The 18995-nt window shown below is 42.4% G+C and overlaps 1 protein-coding gene across 1 annotated transcript in view; it reads right to left on the reverse strand.

Annotated features, from left to right (window-relative positions):
• The window catches only part of KSR1 (kinase suppressor of ras 1), a 736034-nt gene that overhangs the window by 198820 nt on the left and 518219 nt on the right, over positions 1–18995 (reverse strand). Inside the window, exon 6 of the mRNA XM_069614610.1 lies at positions 2002–2059. Within this exon, the coding sequence (XP_069470711.1) occupies positions 2002–2059 (58 nt within the window). The remainder of the gene's footprint in view (positions 1–2001; positions 2060–18995) is intronic.

An 18995-nucleotide genomic window follows, 5' to 3' on the forward strand; every position in this document is an offset into this window, starting at 1 on the left:
GACCTGAGAGAAGTGTTCCAGGTAAATGCTCCACTCCTTTAAGAAAGAACATAGAGCTAGGGAATCAGACTTTCCAGAGGCAAATGACTAGGAGCCGTACAAATATCTAATATGAAGAAAATAATCTAAGGATGTACCTTGGGGAGGGGAGAGGCTCACGTTTCCAATTATGGACACCAAATACTGCATGTTAGTAAGTATGCAAGATGAGATACGACTAAAAATTCAGAGAATAAATTGGACATTGAGAAACATTGATGGAGTATTAATTTGGCCTACTCAGTCTATCCAGGTAATGGAAATGAATGACCTTTACAGGGTCACTCTACATCAGTATGCATTACACAAACATTTGGGATTAATATCCTCAACTAAGTGGCTGATCGTGAATCAGAAAGACTAAAAAGGGGTCATTATAAGTTTGCCGGTCCGGGAAAATTTCTGGTAATTCGGTCATATGTTTGCTGGTGGGGGTTCACTGATTTACCTCCAGCAAAGAGCAAAGAGCTGTAGATAAAGCAGGCCCCCACTGGGGGGAAAAAAACAGCAGTTATTTCCGGCACCAGTATTACCGGTGCCGGAAAACACCAGTAGTCCTCTCCATGAAGTCCTATGAGATTCCATGGAAGGGGGATGAGGGGGTTTACCGGCTTTTCCGCCACCTGTAATGTCCAGGTAATTCCGGAATATCAGACAGTGGAAACTGTAGGTCAGTTTGCTGGTATCCCACCGGAATTACTGGCGGGATACCGGCAAACCTGTAATGACCCGCTAAGTGTCCTGCGCGTTTAAGGTCTTCATTTGAAATATCTTCATCTCGACTTTTGGCAAAGCCATAAAAGTACACACATAACAATAGAGTTTACATTTTAAAAAATCTAAAGTATTGTGGGGGTACAAAGGTTTTGCCATTATAAAATTCAAAATGACAAAATACTAAACATTTTGAAAAATGATGCATACATATTTGCTTGGTCTCTGCCGAAAGAGAATACAAATACAATTCTATTATGACGCAACCTCAGCGTGCTAACCAACATAGACCTCTTTTCCTTTTAGATGTTTGACAGAGGATAATACATTCCTCCTAATAAAAAGTGTCTAAAAACAATTTCTTTCCATACATACGGTAGACTGAGCCTTTCATAATAACCTATTTATTTGGCCCATTCGTGTGAGTAAATTAAACCTTAATGCTTACTTTCCGTATATGGAGTTGGGCCATATGAATAAAACCAGACAACGCGAAAATCACAAAGCCTGTTGCATAAGATTTCGGCTAACAATGTTCTCATGCCCTATTTTGCAAACCGGTTGCAGAAATGCTGTAGTGGTTTTTTGTTCCCTTCGGATAAAATGAACTGACCGTTCAATTGTTGATTCCAGACCGCAATTAATACTGCCAGTAGAAGTAGAGCTAAACTCGTGCATAGGTGGATTCTATATAGGCACAGTAACATTCATTCCCATATGCATTCTTAAGGCCATTCTCCGAATAGGGAACTTCCACAGCATTCCCGCAGTATCTCCTCCAATACTCGCTCCCATGCACCTCATCAACTAGGATAACTGATTTTCCATGAATGGTTAAGTCTTCCCAAATATCCATGAGATCTAAAGCCCTCACTATAAGTCTACCATGCCTCACCGAATATAAATCACCACTTTCTTGTGGTTTGGAAACATCTAGTAGATCACCTTTAGGGCCCGATTCATGGAACGTTTCCTATGGGATTGCGCCATTATAGAACACTTCCATGAATCAGGCCCTTAAACTTTTCTAATCAAGAGCACTACAGCCAAACATTCAGGTCCCCGTCTGATCCTCAGTCTGTTCTTTTGGTTGTTTACCAAAATATTAAGATCACATTTCAGAATAACTGTTGGTTCAGACATGCTGGCCTACCCTACAATCACCCATCCCTGACTCCTACACGCTTCAGTCTTTTTAACCCTTAATTATGGGTTACACTCAAAGAAATGGTCTTAATGTTGGCTTACCTGTGTGTTACCGATAGCTCAAAGTCTCTTCGTACCCGCTGTGGAGATGCATGAGGAACTAGTGAAACATGGTAGGAGGATATAAAGGAGGGAGTTAACATCATATATAGGTTTTGTATAAACATACCATTATTCAAAACAGTGTTAAGAAAAATAAGAGTCATATTTAAACATAAGTTTCAATACAGCATTGAGGTGATTGCAGAGACGGTTGTATTTATTTGGCACCTAATGTATCCCTCAAGTAGTGTCTGCCACCTTCCAATGTATGCTGGAATTTGGCATTAAAAGGTGAACATTGTTATTGCAAGAAGGTTGTTAAGTCAGATATTCTCTCACCCCTCAACATTTATGCTGACTCTCTAGGTGTCCTGTCTCTTTGGCTCCAGTGAGGCTTAATCCAAAGGCTCGCTGGAATCTGCAGCTCTTGTATGTTGCTTTGATAGCACTTATGGCTACCGAGTGTGGAGGACGTACTCCAAAAGTGCCCCTTAGTGCGCCTGGGTGAGTTTTCTCACCCTCACAAGGTATTTTAGTTGTAGTGCGGTGGTATGCGTTACTTTTTCCTGGGCTCCACTGCATTGTGGCAAATGTTACTATGTGTGAAGGCATCATGATGCAAGACACAGACAACAGATTCAAAGTTCAAACAACAATGGTTTATTAACTTAAATGTCAGGATGGTTGAAGGCCTAACTTGCCCTATGCTAAGGTGGGATTTCCCTAATTAAAGAAACTAAGGAGAGTCTGAGTCAGTAAATTCAACTTTAAAGTCTGTCTCTGTCCAAAACATTTAATTGCCCTCAAAACTAAAGCTAAACAATGTGTAGGGATGCCAGTAAAAAAAGAAAGTGTTGCAAATAAAGTTCTGAACTTCTCTCCTGGCTTACTTTCCAACTCCCCTTCCCCAAGTTCAAGACAGTTCCACAAAACCTCAGGGTTCCCTTCCACAAGAAAACACTGTTCAAAAAGGGCCTCAGGATTCTCTTTTCCCAATGCCTCATCAAACTTACAATGTCTCAGGGTTTCCCTTCCCCAAGACGTCAGCTTGTCCCACTTGCAAACTTTTCAGAGTCTCAGTCTCTCGATATTCAAAATCAGTTCAAGTCAAATTTACACTCCTAGTTTCTTGGCAGACTATAGATTGCTTTCTTTCGCTTCACTTCTGGAATCTCTTTCATACACTTGGATTTGTTCTCTATGTTTCTTTGGTTTTCACAGATAGGGCAAGCCCAGTCTAGGCGCACGGTCCACCTATTACAGGTCACATAACTGGTAACCCTTGGTTTTCTTGCCCACACAGGTTCTTTTGTAACTGCACCTGTGTCCTAGTTCACATTCACTTGGCTTTATCCTTACCAGGCTTTTTGCTTTGTCACAATGTGTTTTCCTCTTTGCCAGTCTCTTGACTGCCACAATGTGCTCTCTCATACAGTTCACTTCGTGGTGCTCTTTCCTTCACTGCGTTGCTTTCACACTCTTCAGCAGTATTCCATACTTGCTTTTCCTTGCATTTCATGCGATTCGTTCTAGCTTTCAACATATTGTACTTCTACTTCACACAAACCTGTCATCAGTTCATGGATTTGTCAAAAGCTTTCATTTAGTTCGGTATTCAATAGTTTGGAGATTTTATTATGTTTCTCACAGTTCAACTTATTCATATTATTCACCACAACCTGTAGCTCTGGGTTAATTGTGTCCCGAGCATCATCTTCAATTCATTCAGCATTTACTTTGGCTCTCTACCAGCAGCCAGAAGCGCCTCGGTTCAAGTGCTCCCTCCTGTTCAATCACCGGTCCCTGGCGTCTCCTTCCGGGTGGCTGCTTTCACTTCTTCCGCTGACACTTTTCCTTCTTATTGCAAGCCCCGCTCACACTTTACTCCTCTCTGGGGGTTGCCAGCAGCTCTGCTCGCTTCCCACAAATGCTGTCGGTAGCTTCCAGCTATCAAATCATTTCCGTTTCATGCAGCTCCTGCTGCGGGCACCCGACCAGTGAGGCGCCCACCTCTGTGACCCACTCAAGGCCCGCACGGTCCTCGGCTGCACAGCTCCTTTGGGAAACCGGACAGTATCCTGGCTTCCCAGTAGGACCCTACGTGGCCTTCTACACAGGATTCTCCTCTCAGGCCCTTAACTCTCGGCCCAGCTTCCCTCCTGCTGGTCTCTCTCTGTTGCTTGCCAGCTTCACCTTTTAGGCCCCTGCAACAATTTGACAGGTTGCAGGTGTGAGTCCTCAGGCCCAATTGCCGGTCTATGGTGAGTGGAGTACTCTGGACATGCAACAGTCTGCAGGCCTTTTCCTCGTCTCAGTACTAGAGTGGTGAAATGACATGTTAGTGTGCACTACTCCTAGTTGTCTCTTCCTCAACCCAGTACTATAATGGTATGAATGAGGGGAAATGGTTTGCAACAGCCTACACAAGGAGGATGAGGTTGATTATTAGAAGAAGGGTACCATGTTTTACCTGCGGACCTCCTCTTCTTCACCCTTTTCCTAGTGTTCCTATATTGAGGATGTCTTCTAGTATTATCCTGACCAAAGCTAAAAGGATAACAATATCCCATAAATGCTGTTGGGACGGAGGGTTCATCATGGAATGGAATTGGGGGATACTGTGTCTCACTCAAGAACATCCCCCTACCATTCCCCACGTCTCCCCTACACAGGTGATCCTCCCTAGCATATCCACCCCCAGGGTCGGAATCCAAGAGCAACGGCCTTTCTCTGGCCGCCTGAGAAGATGACGGGGAGAAGGCAGCGAGTAAGCCCTCACCTATGTTTGTAGCCATCTGCTCCCTGAACAGGAGTAAAATAGCAGCTCTGACTCAATGTGACGTTTCAGCTGGGTTAAGGGTCACCTCAATCCACATCCCGACATGTGCCAGCGCTGATGTTCACTGAAATAGGGAGGCTGGCATCAACCGATTGTGAGGCACCAGATGTTTGGTGCAGGGATGTGACTGGAGGGCTACTTTCACACACAACCCTGGGTGTGTAGCTGTGGAGGCCCTGCACCATTAGCTAGTTGACTGCATCTGAAGAACTCACTGAGGATCTTGTTTGACACACTGCTGATTGACTCCTGATCCTCTGGGAAGATGAAGCTTTGCATCACTACAAACCGGTGGAACAATCTGCAGTGATTCGACCCCTCCAACTGGCTGGGACTTTCAGATCCTTCCTCTCTGCAGCTGCTGCTGCATCTCCCCGGAAGTTCCTGGCCATGTGTGTCCCCGAAGTAGGAGCGCCATTTGGCTGCTGGAGACCAGACACTATTACTTCTGCTGTCTGAAGGTGCCTGCTCCAGTTCTAGACTCAGACTGTTGCTATTGTTTCTTTAAGGGAACCTCATCTTTCCGCTCCTGAATCTTTGGATCCAGACTGGAGCATCTGATGGCTCAAACTTAAGATCAGCATTCTGGAAACTCTTCACTACTGGTGTGTCCACTGACTTGGAGCCAAGTCTTGGGAGTTTATCAACATCATCTGCATTGTTGGTCCTGTTCTTCTGTCACCAGACACTCTGGCTGGACATTCTGCACACAGGGAATGTTACTGCATCCACTGCAGGATTCCCCTCAGACTATCCATCTTCAGATCTTTCACCGAACACTCCAGCAGCCTTCTTCACATCTTGGACACCCAATCCATGGTTGCCCCTGTTCACTTGTGCCTAGGGACCAGTCTCCCGGGCACCAGACCACAACCTCTGGCTCTAGATGCATGGTCCACTCTGCAATCTGCTTTCCTGGAAACCATCATCTAAAGATCTTTATCCGGATCTCCTTGGCTTGGGGTCCCTTGTAGATTACAGCACAAAGATCAGCTCCTTTGCAGCCCCCCTCCCTCACAAAGTTAACTTTCGACAGTTCTTACCTACAATGGAGGCCATCCATTGTCTGTCAGTTGGTCTCCTATGGACACAACTTTTGAACCACTCTAAACTCTTTCAAGTACAAATACTTTTATTTATCTGGTATATTTCCTTTACTATTTGTAATATGTCATTTGGTGCCTTCTTTGCAACCACGCGACTATTTATTGCTCCATTACCAGAACATAGTACTGAATTTGAAAGTAGATTCATCTTTTCTGCACACAATAAAAAAGGATAGTTTCAGGGATATTATGCATGAAGATTATTTTCTGAAAAGGAGTGTCAACTGTACCTTAGTGCCATCTCACTCCCCCTTAAGAGTGAAGGACTGACTGTTCTGCCTAGCAGCTATGACTTGGACTCTCAGGCTAACCTTAAGGAATACTCCGATTTGATTTCAGGTATTTGTAAAATGCGCACACGGACAAAATGAATCATATAGAGGCGCAGATGGTATTAGAGCGGCATAGCAGAATAGGAACATTGACCACAAAGGTCAGTTTGTCAGAGGGAGCCACATACCAAGGAAACAGAAGATGTCAGATATCCTTATTGTTTGAAAAGGAGAGTTTTCAGGGCTCTTCGGACCTGGCAGAATGATTCAAGATTCCTGATTTCCCAGGGAATACTATTCCATAGCGTAGGACCATATACAGCAAGTCTCCCCTTGTAACACAACGTACTGGGGTATATGCAGCAGCAGCAGTTGATCCCCTGAGTGTAACACACTAGTTGGTTGTTCTCAACTAAGTTTGTCAGCTAAATATGATGGTGAAGACCACTTCAAACTTTTAAAAATCAAGCAGGTTATCTTAAACTTAATTCTGTCATCCATTGCCAGCCATTGAAGGGTCCAGCGGGCAGTCGAGACATGGGCAGATCTATTCAGAAAACAAACCAGTCTAACGGCTGCATTCTGGGCCCTTGCAGCCTCTGCCACTGCTTAGCTGGAATTCCAGCAAGAAGGCTGTTGCAGTACTCTAAATGTGAATTTACCAAAGAGCCCACTGCAACAGCATGGTTGCTGCTTGGGATAAATGGCAAAACTTGTCAAAGCATGCGCAAGGAATACAAAACTGCCTGGACCTTGGCACTGACCTCGCTGCCAAGACTGTCCTGCCATATTCATCCAAGATATTTTATTTTGCAGGCGAACTAAGTTCAGCCCAGAGGAAGCGTGAGTCTTGGGAAGCTTCCCAGCAGCGAGATGATGTTTGGCCCAAAAAGGGCACCATATTCTTGGGTGGATTTAGTTGTAGCTGCTTTGCTGACATCCAGTAACTAACTTCCTCAAGACAATGGATTGGCCCTGATAAATGTTTTGTCAACATTTTCTATTTTTATGAAAACCAGGGTGCCATCAGCATAAGAGTGGAAATTAATGTATTGACGCTTCAGGATATTTATCAGTGTACGCAAACAGAGATTAAAAAGAAGGGGGGAAAGAGAGGATCCCTGTGGAACTCCACAATCTATATAAAAGGGGTTTGAAAGACCCCCCCCCACCCCATGTGTGCCTGCTGACACCGGTCTGATAGGAGAGAGTCAAACCATTTCACAGCATTGTCCGAGATATTGCCAATTTCTTTCAGGAGAGTGAGCAGTATCGAATGATCATCAGTGTCAAAGGCCGCAGAGGGATCCAGCATTAACAATAATAAAATATCTTCATTTTCCGTGGCTTCCTACAAATCCTCCTGTACTGCCAGTAATGCAGTCTTAGTCCCAAACATAGGTCTAAATCCCCATTGAAAGGAGTCCAACCGGGACTCCTTTTCAACAAATCCCTGTAGTTGGCTGGTGACAACTTTCTCCAACAGTTGGCCTGGCCATGGGATACCTGCCATAGGTCGATAGTTCTGCAACACAGAGGAATCCAGATTAGATTTTTTCAATAGGAGCATGATAATAGCTTTGAGTTCTTGGGGCACGCTACCTTGCTCCAAAGATTTATTTATAAAATCTGCAATAAAGGGAGCGATCTCCAGAGCTTGACGCTTTGCAGCGCATGCTGGCAGTAGGAATATCAAATCATTGGTGGGTTTAAGCTGAACAATTAATGAGAGTACTTCATCCTCCGATACTGTGCTGAAATCAAAAGCCACTGTGCACTCAGCTACTACCAATTATCCAGGGGGACTATGTCCAATCTGATTTGTATCAAAAAAGTCGGGCTCCTGATATGGAAACTATTCTATCCAGGAGGGTTAAATCAGAAACAAAATACACCAATGAATAGGTTCAAGGGTACTCATACACGAAGGGCTCCCACAATTGGTTTGAAAAAATGACTCTTCGAAATTGTTATCATAGAGAAAGATCTCTAGAGGACTTTTTATGCTGTAATTGCGTGAGTCAAAAACACAACAACACAATTTACAGAGAGAGAATAGACATCATCAATGGTTTGTTGGACCATAACAGAACAAACGTAAATGCTTTAAAACACCATTTACCACCAATGCTCGGGACAAAGTTGAAAATGGTGTGTGTGCAACAAACCCAACCTCTGTGGAGGTTTGTCAAAACAGACACAGTTCAATTGTGAAACAATTCAAAGCGGAATTCTAAAGACAACGTAAAACAACTAAGTGGCAACAGATAAGATTTTTCATGTGTGAACAGCAATCAATGTGCTGTGAATTCGGGGAGTAGTATGTCTACACCAGGTGTTTCGGCCGTTTAGAATTGGGCTAAATGAGCCTCATCTTTGGGAAGGCCATCATCAGGACAAGGTTCTGTACACGGGACGTCTAAGCTATGTAGCAATTGATAGGCAATGTATTAGAGATCCATACGCCACACTGGGCTGGTCTCTAGGTACTCCTTTCACCGAATAACTACAGGTGAAAAGGTCCAATGTGTTGTAAAGCGGTCAGCCATCAAAGGTATGGCTTTGGTGGTGGGCCAGATAGGCTGTCAAAAGGCTGCATGCAGAGAGCGGGGCATCTTCAAGTGACTGAAGGAGCACACTGCACAGCGTGAAAAAAAAAATAAAAAAATAAAAAGTGTGCTCCTTCAGTCACTCGATGCCCCGCTCTCTGCACGCAGCCTTTTGACAGCCTATCTGGCCCACCACCAAAGCCATACCTTTGATGGCTGACCGCTTTACAACACATTGGACCTTTTCACCTGTAGTTATTCGGTGAAAGGAGTACCTAGAAACCAGCCCAGTGTGGCGTATGGATCTCTAATACAGTGCCTATCAATTGCTACATAGCTTAGACGTCCCGTGTACAGAACCTTGTCCTGATGATGGCCTTCCCAAAGATGAGGCTCATTTAGCCCAATTCTAAACGGCCGAAACACCTGGTGTAGACATACTACTTCCCGAATTCACAGCACATTGATTGCTGTTCACACATAAAAAATCTTATCTGTTACCTCTTAGTTGTTTTACGTTGTCTTTAGAATTCCGCTTTGAATTGTTTCACAATTGAACTGTGTCTGTTTTGACAAACCTCCACAGAGGTTGGGTTTGTTGCACACACACCATTTTCAACTTTGTCCCGAACATTGGTGGTAAATGGTGTTTTAAAGCATTTACGTTTATGTTCTGTTATGGTCCAACAAACCATTGATGATGTCTATTCTCTCTCTGTAAATTGTGTTGTTGTGTTTTTGACTCATGCAATTACAACATAAAAAGTCCTCTAGAGATCTTTCTCTATGATAACAATTTCGAAGAGTCATTTTTTCAAACCAATTGTGGGAGCCCTTCGTGTGTGAGTACCCTTGAACCTATTCATTGGTGTATTTTGTTTCCAATCTGATTTGTGCCTTTATCAGGAGGAGATTGAAGACTCGAGAGAATATTACTTTGAATCGTTTTAATCTTTTTCCATAAAAAAAATCTTCTCAATAGGTTAGCCTGCTCGATGATGGTTCCATAGAAGAGGAGGTGCTCCTGGGATGATTCTTTGCAGCATACATTTTTGCATGAAAATAGGGAGATTTGGCTTTAAAAATAGCCTTCTTTTACATTTGTAATTCCCTGCTATGATTATCAACAGTGTTGGCCTCTCTCCATTTCTGCTGTGGCTCCAAACTGTTTCCGCAGATGCATTAATTTCTGAGTAAACCATGGTTTGGATTTATTTGACTTTGTAGCTTTAAGTGGTGCCTTCAAGGAACAAACATTATCCAGAACGGTAGTTCCACAGGACAAAAAGTCATCACATTGCAAGAGTGTGATATGGGATAATATGAACTGGGTTCTCAGTCAAGTCTGAAAGGTACTGCATAACTAGTACCGACAGATGATGCACTTTACATATATTTAGATCATGTTCCGAGCCTTGCCAGAGGCAGAAAGCATGCAACTCTTTTGAGATGTACGGAACCCAAATTAATGTGTGCCCTAACAGCAGTAAAATGTGGTTTGAACACAGACTCTGAACTACACGTGTTTATTGAAAGAACTTGAAACATTTAATTTAAGGGTGTTCAGTGTCATCCTAGCTTGTGACCCCCTTTTTGCAATATTTATTCATGTTATTACATGTATATACATTTCGTTGTGTGATATGAGAGTATATTCCACATTCCCAACAGTGTGCATCAGTGTATTGGCCCTCATGGAGCAACCTTGCATGTAAGGCTCTTGTAGAGTGGTTTCAACTTGTGTTCCCTATTCCATTTGTCCCAATGTGGTTCCCCACAGTCACTTTGTTACACAGCCATCCTTGGTTTGGTCACTTTCGACAGTGGCTTGGCATTCCAAGATTACCTACTTTGGATTTTTAGTCAGTGTCTAAAAAAGGCTTCCTGACCATTCTGGCCTCTTTGCCCTGCCTCCACCTCCGCCCCTATTCTTTGCACTGTTTTTCTTTCTTCTTCCACAGATGACAATAAGTCATCTTTTTGGACAAGTTATCGGTGCTATAATACCAGTACCTTAGTGATTGGCACAATATGTATATTTTCCTATGGTATTGTACCTACTATTATTTTGTATATTTGGATCATATATCATTTCCCACCATTTTTGGAAATTGAAGATATCAAGAGAAGATTAGGATGTCAACCTGTAATTCAGAGATACCAAAGGGCACGTTTTGTGTTGCCAGATTTTGTTTTATGTGTATTATTTGATAGATACACTGAAAAGGGCATTTTAATTTTCTTTTGGGATTTGATATTGTGACTTGTACAGTAGGTAATTCAGGGCAAATGCCGAGTTTCTGTCTACATCTAGAAAAAAAGAGTGCAACATTTTTGAATTGTATGAGAAACCATTTTTGATTCATTTCAATATGAAGTCATCTTTTTAGTCATGGTCTGGTGTTTCGTTGTACTATGAGTGTCCAGGATCTCTTCCATATCAAGTGCTATGATGGATTGAAGCCTGAGGTTACTAAAATCTTGCTGTCGAGAAGGGTGGTCCACCTGAAATGCACATCAGTGCTATGCATACCTCATTATGGATATAGAAATTAAGTTAATAATCCACATTATAAGCAAATGAGTCATCACTTTAGTAAGATATATGGATATTGACGGAAGATAGTCGGGCTTATCTGGAGTACTCTGCCCATTGCTTGCTGGAATTCGGAAGGATCAATTTTTTCTTCAGCTCAGTCTTTCCACTAATGCTTTAATTGCGTTGGTCCTGAATCTCCTTCAGGGGCAGAAACTGTCTGCTATGTCCTTTCCTTGACTCTCAGAAGGACGATGCCCATTTCATCCACCATTGTTGGGTACCCGCTTGCCGGAAGAGGGGGAGAATCTTGCATTCCTCAGAGTCCTCCAATCAGCAAGACTATATTTAACTGCCTTCTACTCGTGATCTTAATTGCGAGTCTAAAAGAATGTTTACCACCTGAAGCAGTTCATATTATATTTGTATCCGCTCCATTTTCTTTCCTTCCGTCATGAAGTAACAATGAAAGCTGGTGTGGTCATGACTAATAATAATCTCTTATGTATCGCTTGCTTCCTAGGACTGGAGTAACATTGGGTGCTATACACCAATGTAAGAATAGTAATTTTAGCAAAAATTGATGAGGGCCCAGACGACCAAGATGGGATTGAAACCCATTGCACGCGACAGATCCATGCTTGAAACAATTACTTTTAATTAGCTTAAAATGTGTATATGAACCAAGTAATATATAATATTTTGTATTTGTATTAATTACATTTTTTTTTTTAAAAAAAAGCTATTTCACATACGAAATATGCTGAACAACAAACAGCTGCCAGGCAGTCTGCTATACAATCAGAATTTGATCCATGGGCAATATACTGTGTGATGCAGATGAAAGGTAGGGCAAGAACTGGGAAGTGGCAAAAAAAATAGGGGAACAAAGAGGTGTATGTAGAGGTGTATTTATAGGGAGAGGTCAGCATATTTGCTGTGAAGGATGTGGAGAGAGGACTGTGGGGGGGTTTACTGGGAAAGTGTGGGAGGCCATTCCAAGTGCAGGAGATGGAGTATGCAAATACATAGGTTGGTGGTCTTCTTGATGTCTGTTGGTATGGAGTTCCATTGGGGGACGAGAGGTGGGAGAAGGGGCGTAAAGGAGAGGAGGCACAGGACGAGTGAGGGCAGGAAAGATTGAGGAGGGTGCTAGTTCATAAGGTATGTGAGGAGAGCAGCGAGAGATCGAAGCAGCCAGGTAGGGTGGGAGGGCTGGTCCATTTACAGATTTAAAGACTAGCAGGCGTTACCTGAAAGGACTAGTGGTGCACATGGAGGGCCACTGATTATCAAGGGGATGGGGGAGGTGAGTGATGATGTTGTTAAATTTGTCAAGTGCGGCAAAGAGGAAGAGAGGGGGCCCTAAGAGGAGGCTAGAGCAGTAGTCAAGAGAACCGAGTAGCAGAATGGAGATGGGATTGTGGGCAGTGTGGTAGGTGAGGAGTGGGCAGATCCTCCTAAAGGTTAGAAGGTTGATCATTGCGATACTAGCAGCAGAGGTGATGTCGGTTTGGAGTTCCCCATCACTGTCAAAAAGGACAGTAGTGTTGCAAGCCTCTGGGGTGGGGGGTGGGGGAATATAGGTCAGAGCAGTAGAGGTACGGCTTGGAGAAACTATTTACTCCAATGGGATGATGGGTGAAAAAAGCACAGCAAACCCATGCCCCAGTACTTCTAGGAGACCTTTGCTTACTTGAGAGCCATGCAAGACACTACAGTTTCTTTTCCTGCAACCCTTTTTTCCCCCCAGAGACACAATCCTACCTTTGATTTCCCACTTTCCATCTTGCATACCCCACTCCAAGACTTACTCTTAATCATCGCAAGGTACAAATCATCTACCATGTTACCTGCATTGATCCAATTACAAAGCAGGCAAGGCTTAAACTGAATGGAGCGGGTCAGATGGTGTATGCTATCCAGCATGAGGTTATGTGCCTATAATTAAGGCCTGGTCTCAAGACTGAGCATGATAAAGTGAACAAAGGTGGAAGAGCCAGAGCAAATATACAGGGCTTAATTTGGTCCAGGTGCCACATATTGTCCACTTACAAACTTTCTTGCCACATTCTGCCTCCTCTTTGGTAGGTCCTCTTTTCCATTTTAGCAGCATCCTGGAAAAGCTGCCATCACATACATTGTTTTGGGCACTTGGGATAAGATACAGAGAGACTATAGGACAACAGCTTTTAATACCATAATGCGGATTCCTTTTGTTTTTCGTCTACAATGGAGCCATGAATATCACATGTGCTTGAAAACAGTGGTTTAGGCGACTTTTTGTAATGTCATGATCCACAAGAAAGTGGTAGCAAATCACAACAAACAAACAATATAAAATAGTAGAAAAAAAGTAAAGTAGCTCTATTCTGTTTTAGCCTCCTTCTGTAGGGCATTGTGACGGCTCTGTTATATGAGGATTTGGGATTAAAAGCAAATTAAGCACCCCTTTGCTAGCGGATACAAGCAATGCTGCCACATACGGGTAGAAGGCCAGGCCTGGTAGTGCACTTCCTTAGTAGTGTGCCAAACTCTTACCATTTACTGGAAATCTGACCAAAGCTGCAAATCAATGAATTGGAATTACATGCTCATTTTAGTAGTGAGCTACTATAGGAACGACCATAGGCAATGGTAGCAGATACAAACTGGTGCAAATACCTGGGCATCTAATATCAGTGCCTGGCAAATGCCTAATACTTACACACAAGCAAAAAAACAGTTGGCTTTGCTAATGTTTTTTTTCTAACAGGACGTCAGTGAAGGACACACATTTGTAAAGTATAGAACTATTGCAGCTTTATGGCAACCAAGGACGCACATATGGCTTATAAATCAAGTGGCTGAAGTAAAAACACTGGCAGGCAATTCGAGTGTAAAGTTTGATGGGAAAGCTTGTTTAAAGAGAGAAAAAATAAGTTCACACGAGGAGGTGTTTAAGGAGTCAAGGTGGCAGCATCTGGGTGGGAATGGTCATAGGAATTAGCATGGCCCTGGGCAGGCAATGTGTGTGCAAATAACCAAACACCACCAATCTATTTACGCCTCCTCATATGCCATTTCTCCCTACATGTACTCTAATGCAATCATTTTGGCTTTTAGGTCACACAAGCGACACCTAATACCCCAAACTAAAAACAGTGATCTTAGTACCTCAATAAGCCAAACAGAATTCCAAAGACAGTGGCACGCTATTGTAGTGAGGTGGCCTTCGCGACATTCAACACACAGAGTTGTTGTCTTTCCTTGTTGCCCAAAGCCTTGAGGCACAGTACAGTGAAGTAATAAAAAGCCCATTGAAACTAGTGAAAGAGGGCATAGTCGGCAACAAGGGAGGTGGGATGACTCCTACGGACTCCTCAATAAAAGCCTACCTAAAGTCTCCTTCCAGGTGGCTAGGGTAAGGCAGACGCTTTCTGATCTTGACTTTGGGGGTGGTGTTCTGTGGGAGGATCATCTGGGAGGAGAAAGGGGCCAGGGGAAAGATCACTTTGTGGGATGAGACACAGTATTTGACTTCCTCTAAGGAAGACATCTCCTCAATACCAAAGTATCTAATGGCTTGTTGTCATAAATCTTCTTTTTCCACAAATTGAACATCTTAATATGGGTAAAAACAATCATAAACCCTTATAAATTGAGAGAAATTAAAACCCTTCTCAAACCCTGGAAACTTAGAGCTAGAGGCGCCACTAATTCCTAAAGGTATAGTAAAAGAAAGTCTGGAATAATAAGTCAAACTCTCAAGAACTTTATTCCTCTATACAATACAATCTTGTGATTCATTCTTATGATAGTCCTTTAAAGAATAGTATAGACAACAGAATTGAGTTTGAGACTGAAAATGAAGTTAGAAAAACTGATATATTATGGACTTCAAGCCCCATTATTTTCGAAGTACTGGGACGAAGAAGAGGGCAAAAGAGGAACAAAATGGTAGAAGTCGTCAGCTTTTTAGTGGAAATGACCCACACCTGAAGGAGACGGGGAGGCTTAAAAGAGCCCCTCAGGTACAGGCCATTAGTGAGCAGGGAGAGCAGTGTGCGCAGCAGAATCAGAACCTAGAGGAGGGAAGTGGATGCCAGGACCACTGTTGAGCAGAGAACAGTAACCAGTCCTGAGAGGGTCTTTGTCTCCACAAGCCTTAATTGCAGAGGTCGTGCAGCGGGAAGCATGCGAGAAGGAGGCTTACCCCTCTGAAGGCCAGTTGTGCACAGGCTGCACAGCAGGAAGCGAAAGCGTGGAAAGCGGTCTTCCCATCAGGGTGGTCTCTGTTGGCCTGCGAGCACCAGAGAGCCTACGGGGCGAAGAAAGCTCCTTTTTTGAAATGGTGAGGGCAGCGGCGTACCAAAAGAAGCAGATTGCCGGGTCACAAGGAGCCCCTGATGCTGAGTACCTGGGAGCAGGGAGGGGATCGAATGCGCACCTCTTACCTGCGGATAGTGACCCCGGAGCTCTCAGACATCTCACATGCTCAATGCAGGCCTTTTCCAAAGTAGAAAACACTTGTGTGTGAGTGAATGCAATACAGGAGGCAATTTTGAATACCAAACTATCAGAAATCTAAGAGAACATAATTTTTCCAAAACAAATGACTGGTGTTAAGCATGCAAGTTTGTTGGAAGTTTTGGAAAGTGCAAGGGAGTACTAAAGAACACCATTGTGAATCTTGCTTTCCCTGAAGAATTTCTTAAAGTCTAATGTTGTAAAGCAATGAAAACTGCAAAACTATTGTAAGCTGATTTTGAACCACAAGAGGCAGTACTTGTAATGAATTACTGTTCGGGCAGGGGAGTATACTCGATGAGTGAACCTTTGAAGAATTAGGCCTGGCATGGGAGTAATCCAGGTGAGATTGAAGTAGTAGGCCTGACATGGGAGTAATCCAGGTGAAATTGAAGTGGTAGGCCTGGCATGGGAGCAAACCAGGTAGAAGTTGATGAAGTGGTGCTAAAAATGTATTCTGACAGACCTTCATGGCTGAAGAAAGACCTGTATAAAACGGCTGCAGAATTGTTATATATCTTCAGAAATAATATGTTGTGGCAAAACATCCTGACAAAGACAATTTATGTTGCTATTGATGAACTAAGAAATTCTGCTTATTGCAAGAGGAAGAGAAAGAACCTTTTTGTTGAAACACTGAAGTGTTGGAACGTTCTGTTGTCAAGACTTTCTGTCGCCCATTTGGAGTCACAAAGAACTGTGTTGGAACTTTGTTACAAACTAGGATTTTCTGGTTTCTTTTTGGAACCGTGGAGCAGAATCTTATTTGAATCTGGGGAAGGGGATCTCACCCAGATTATAAAGAGAGACTATTGTAATATTGTGAACTTAACTCTTATAATGTTGATGCCTTTGAACTGAAATGCATTACTTTACCGAGTTACTGTATGTATTACTGTAAGAGGCAGATATCCTTTGTTAGAGTGTTTCCTTAAGTTTATGTAGTCATGGAAATCCTCATCAGGATAGGGATAGTGAGGTGCTTATCCAACCTTTTTATTTCATAAATTGGCATCTTTTGAAAAACCTTCACAATGTTGTCTGCCTCGCATTTCTGACCCCTCACAGAGTCCTAGTGGCGAGGCAGTGCAGGAGAGGCAGAGTCCATGAAGGCAAGATGGGCAGTGGGAAGTAGGCAGATGTTGAACAATGATCCTGTAAGCAGCTGCAAGGACAAGACTAGCACCAAACACAGATGGCCGAAGGGGGTGGGGGCAGCCAAAGGAACCAGAGATGCTGTTGCAATGCAGAACAGTTGTAAGACCACTGGTTTGCGACATCTACATGAAAAAGCATACCGCGACATGGCAAGACATAGGTGGTGAGCAGGCTGGCAAGTCGCTTGCGGATGCCCACCATTAGAGAGAACTGAGCAGAAAGCCACATGGAGCACAACTTGGTAGACGGAATAGAGAGCGCAATTTCAATGGAAGATTGCTGGCTGGAAGTAAAGTTCCCAGAGCTAATAAAGAAACGGATAAGTGAAAGCTACATGCTGGAACTTGTGGCTAATGAGAGCAAGACCAGAATCCCGTTTACATTTTTATTTTAAAAAGTGGCCACACTACTCTGGGAGGAGCAAGGATTCTTAGAGTCTCAATCAATCGGGTGCAATTCTGACAACAGTAGCAAGAAATTAAGTGACGAGCCACACTACTTGAATCAGTCAGGTGAAATTCAGAGCTTGGCAGTGAGACACTTTGGGGGAAGCAAGGAATTTCACTAGTCCACTTTGCAAAGTGAAATTCCAACTGAAGCAGTCAACAAAAGTAGAGAACACTTGGATCAAACACTGAATCAATACCTTATTCTGTGTGTTGAGTGCTATTTTATGCCAACATATTGCATTGTTAATTGTGTCTTTTAGCACCATAATTTCTGGTACATGCATGCACTTAAAGGAATGGTTCGCCCAAAATGTTTTATTGCCCAAAAAGATGGGCAATAATAAAACAAATACTCACACTTTTTTTTTTTAAACACAGTAAATAATTCATGGAAATTGTACCCAACAAAATTAATATATAAAACAATGAGTTATGATGAATATATCTAAAATGGGGAGCAGGGTGCAAAAGATTGTGCTACATTTATTTTAATTAAAAGTCACTTAGGAGAGTTACAATCAGTCAAAAGTTTTCTGATGACAATTTTAGATACAAAAAGGTGAAATGCTAAAAATCCATTGGAAGAAACATTCATACGGCACTGTGTTGTTTCATTGATGGGTTTGCACTCCAAAAAATCCAAATGCACGCATACTAGCAATAGATTCCAAAGATAATGTAGTGCAAGGTCCTACTGTGTGATGGAGACAGGACTTGTGCTGCTCTGGCGATCAACAATATATAGCACAGGCATTACTCTAATCAGTTTTCCTTACCGGGTCTGGAAAAAAAAGAAATAAAATACTCACTAAATGCCATTTACATTATAAATATACAATATGACTGGAATACATGCTGCAAGAATATTTCATTATATCACTGCGAAACTAAATTGGATATTAACAATAAATATGAGCAAATAAATTTGTGCAAATATTTGGTACATTTATGCTTATGATTGAACTTTACATTTTATCTTAAATATTTTTCACTTACTTTAGAAGAAAAAAACATCTCACTTTCTTTTTTAATTATTTTATTGTCAAAAATGTTTCACAGAGAAACCAAAGCTTAAGGCAAATAAGCAAACTATAATTCAAGCAAACAGCATACAGTACATTACTGAACTGAATAACAGATCGAAGCATGTGTCCCTTCAGAATTTAAAAATGCAATACAACTAGTGAGAGAACAGACTTCAAACTGAATACCAGAGTTGGTCTCAGACCTATGGGGATAAATGTGAAAGGTGTTTAAAAAAGAAAAAAGGAAAAGGGGTTATGAGCAGAGAGAAGACAGGCAAAAGTAAGTAGCTGTACGAGTGCAGGGAAAGGGAAGACTTATGTTAAGGTATTTACAAGAAATGTGATATATACATTTCTTTGCATAGTTTCTTTTCACTTATTAAAGGCTAATTACATAAAATGTGTCTATTTCCACAAAGGAAGGGTTTGATTTCCACCCAACCACCCAGGTCTTTCCTCTTGTGCCAACACTGCTGCTTATAATGTACAATCGTACAATCGTATGTACATGAAGTTTCAGAAACTCAAGAATTGTTATCTGGCAGATGAGG

Source organism: Ambystoma mexicanum, chromosome 9 (assembly GCF_040938575.1).
Source record: "Ambystoma mexicanum isolate Mex_15411 chromosome 9, UKY_AmexF1_1, whole genome shotgun sequence".
Classification (NCBI taxonomy): domain Eukaryota; kingdom Metazoa; phylum Chordata; class Amphibia; order Caudata; family Ambystomatidae; genus Ambystoma; species Ambystoma mexicanum.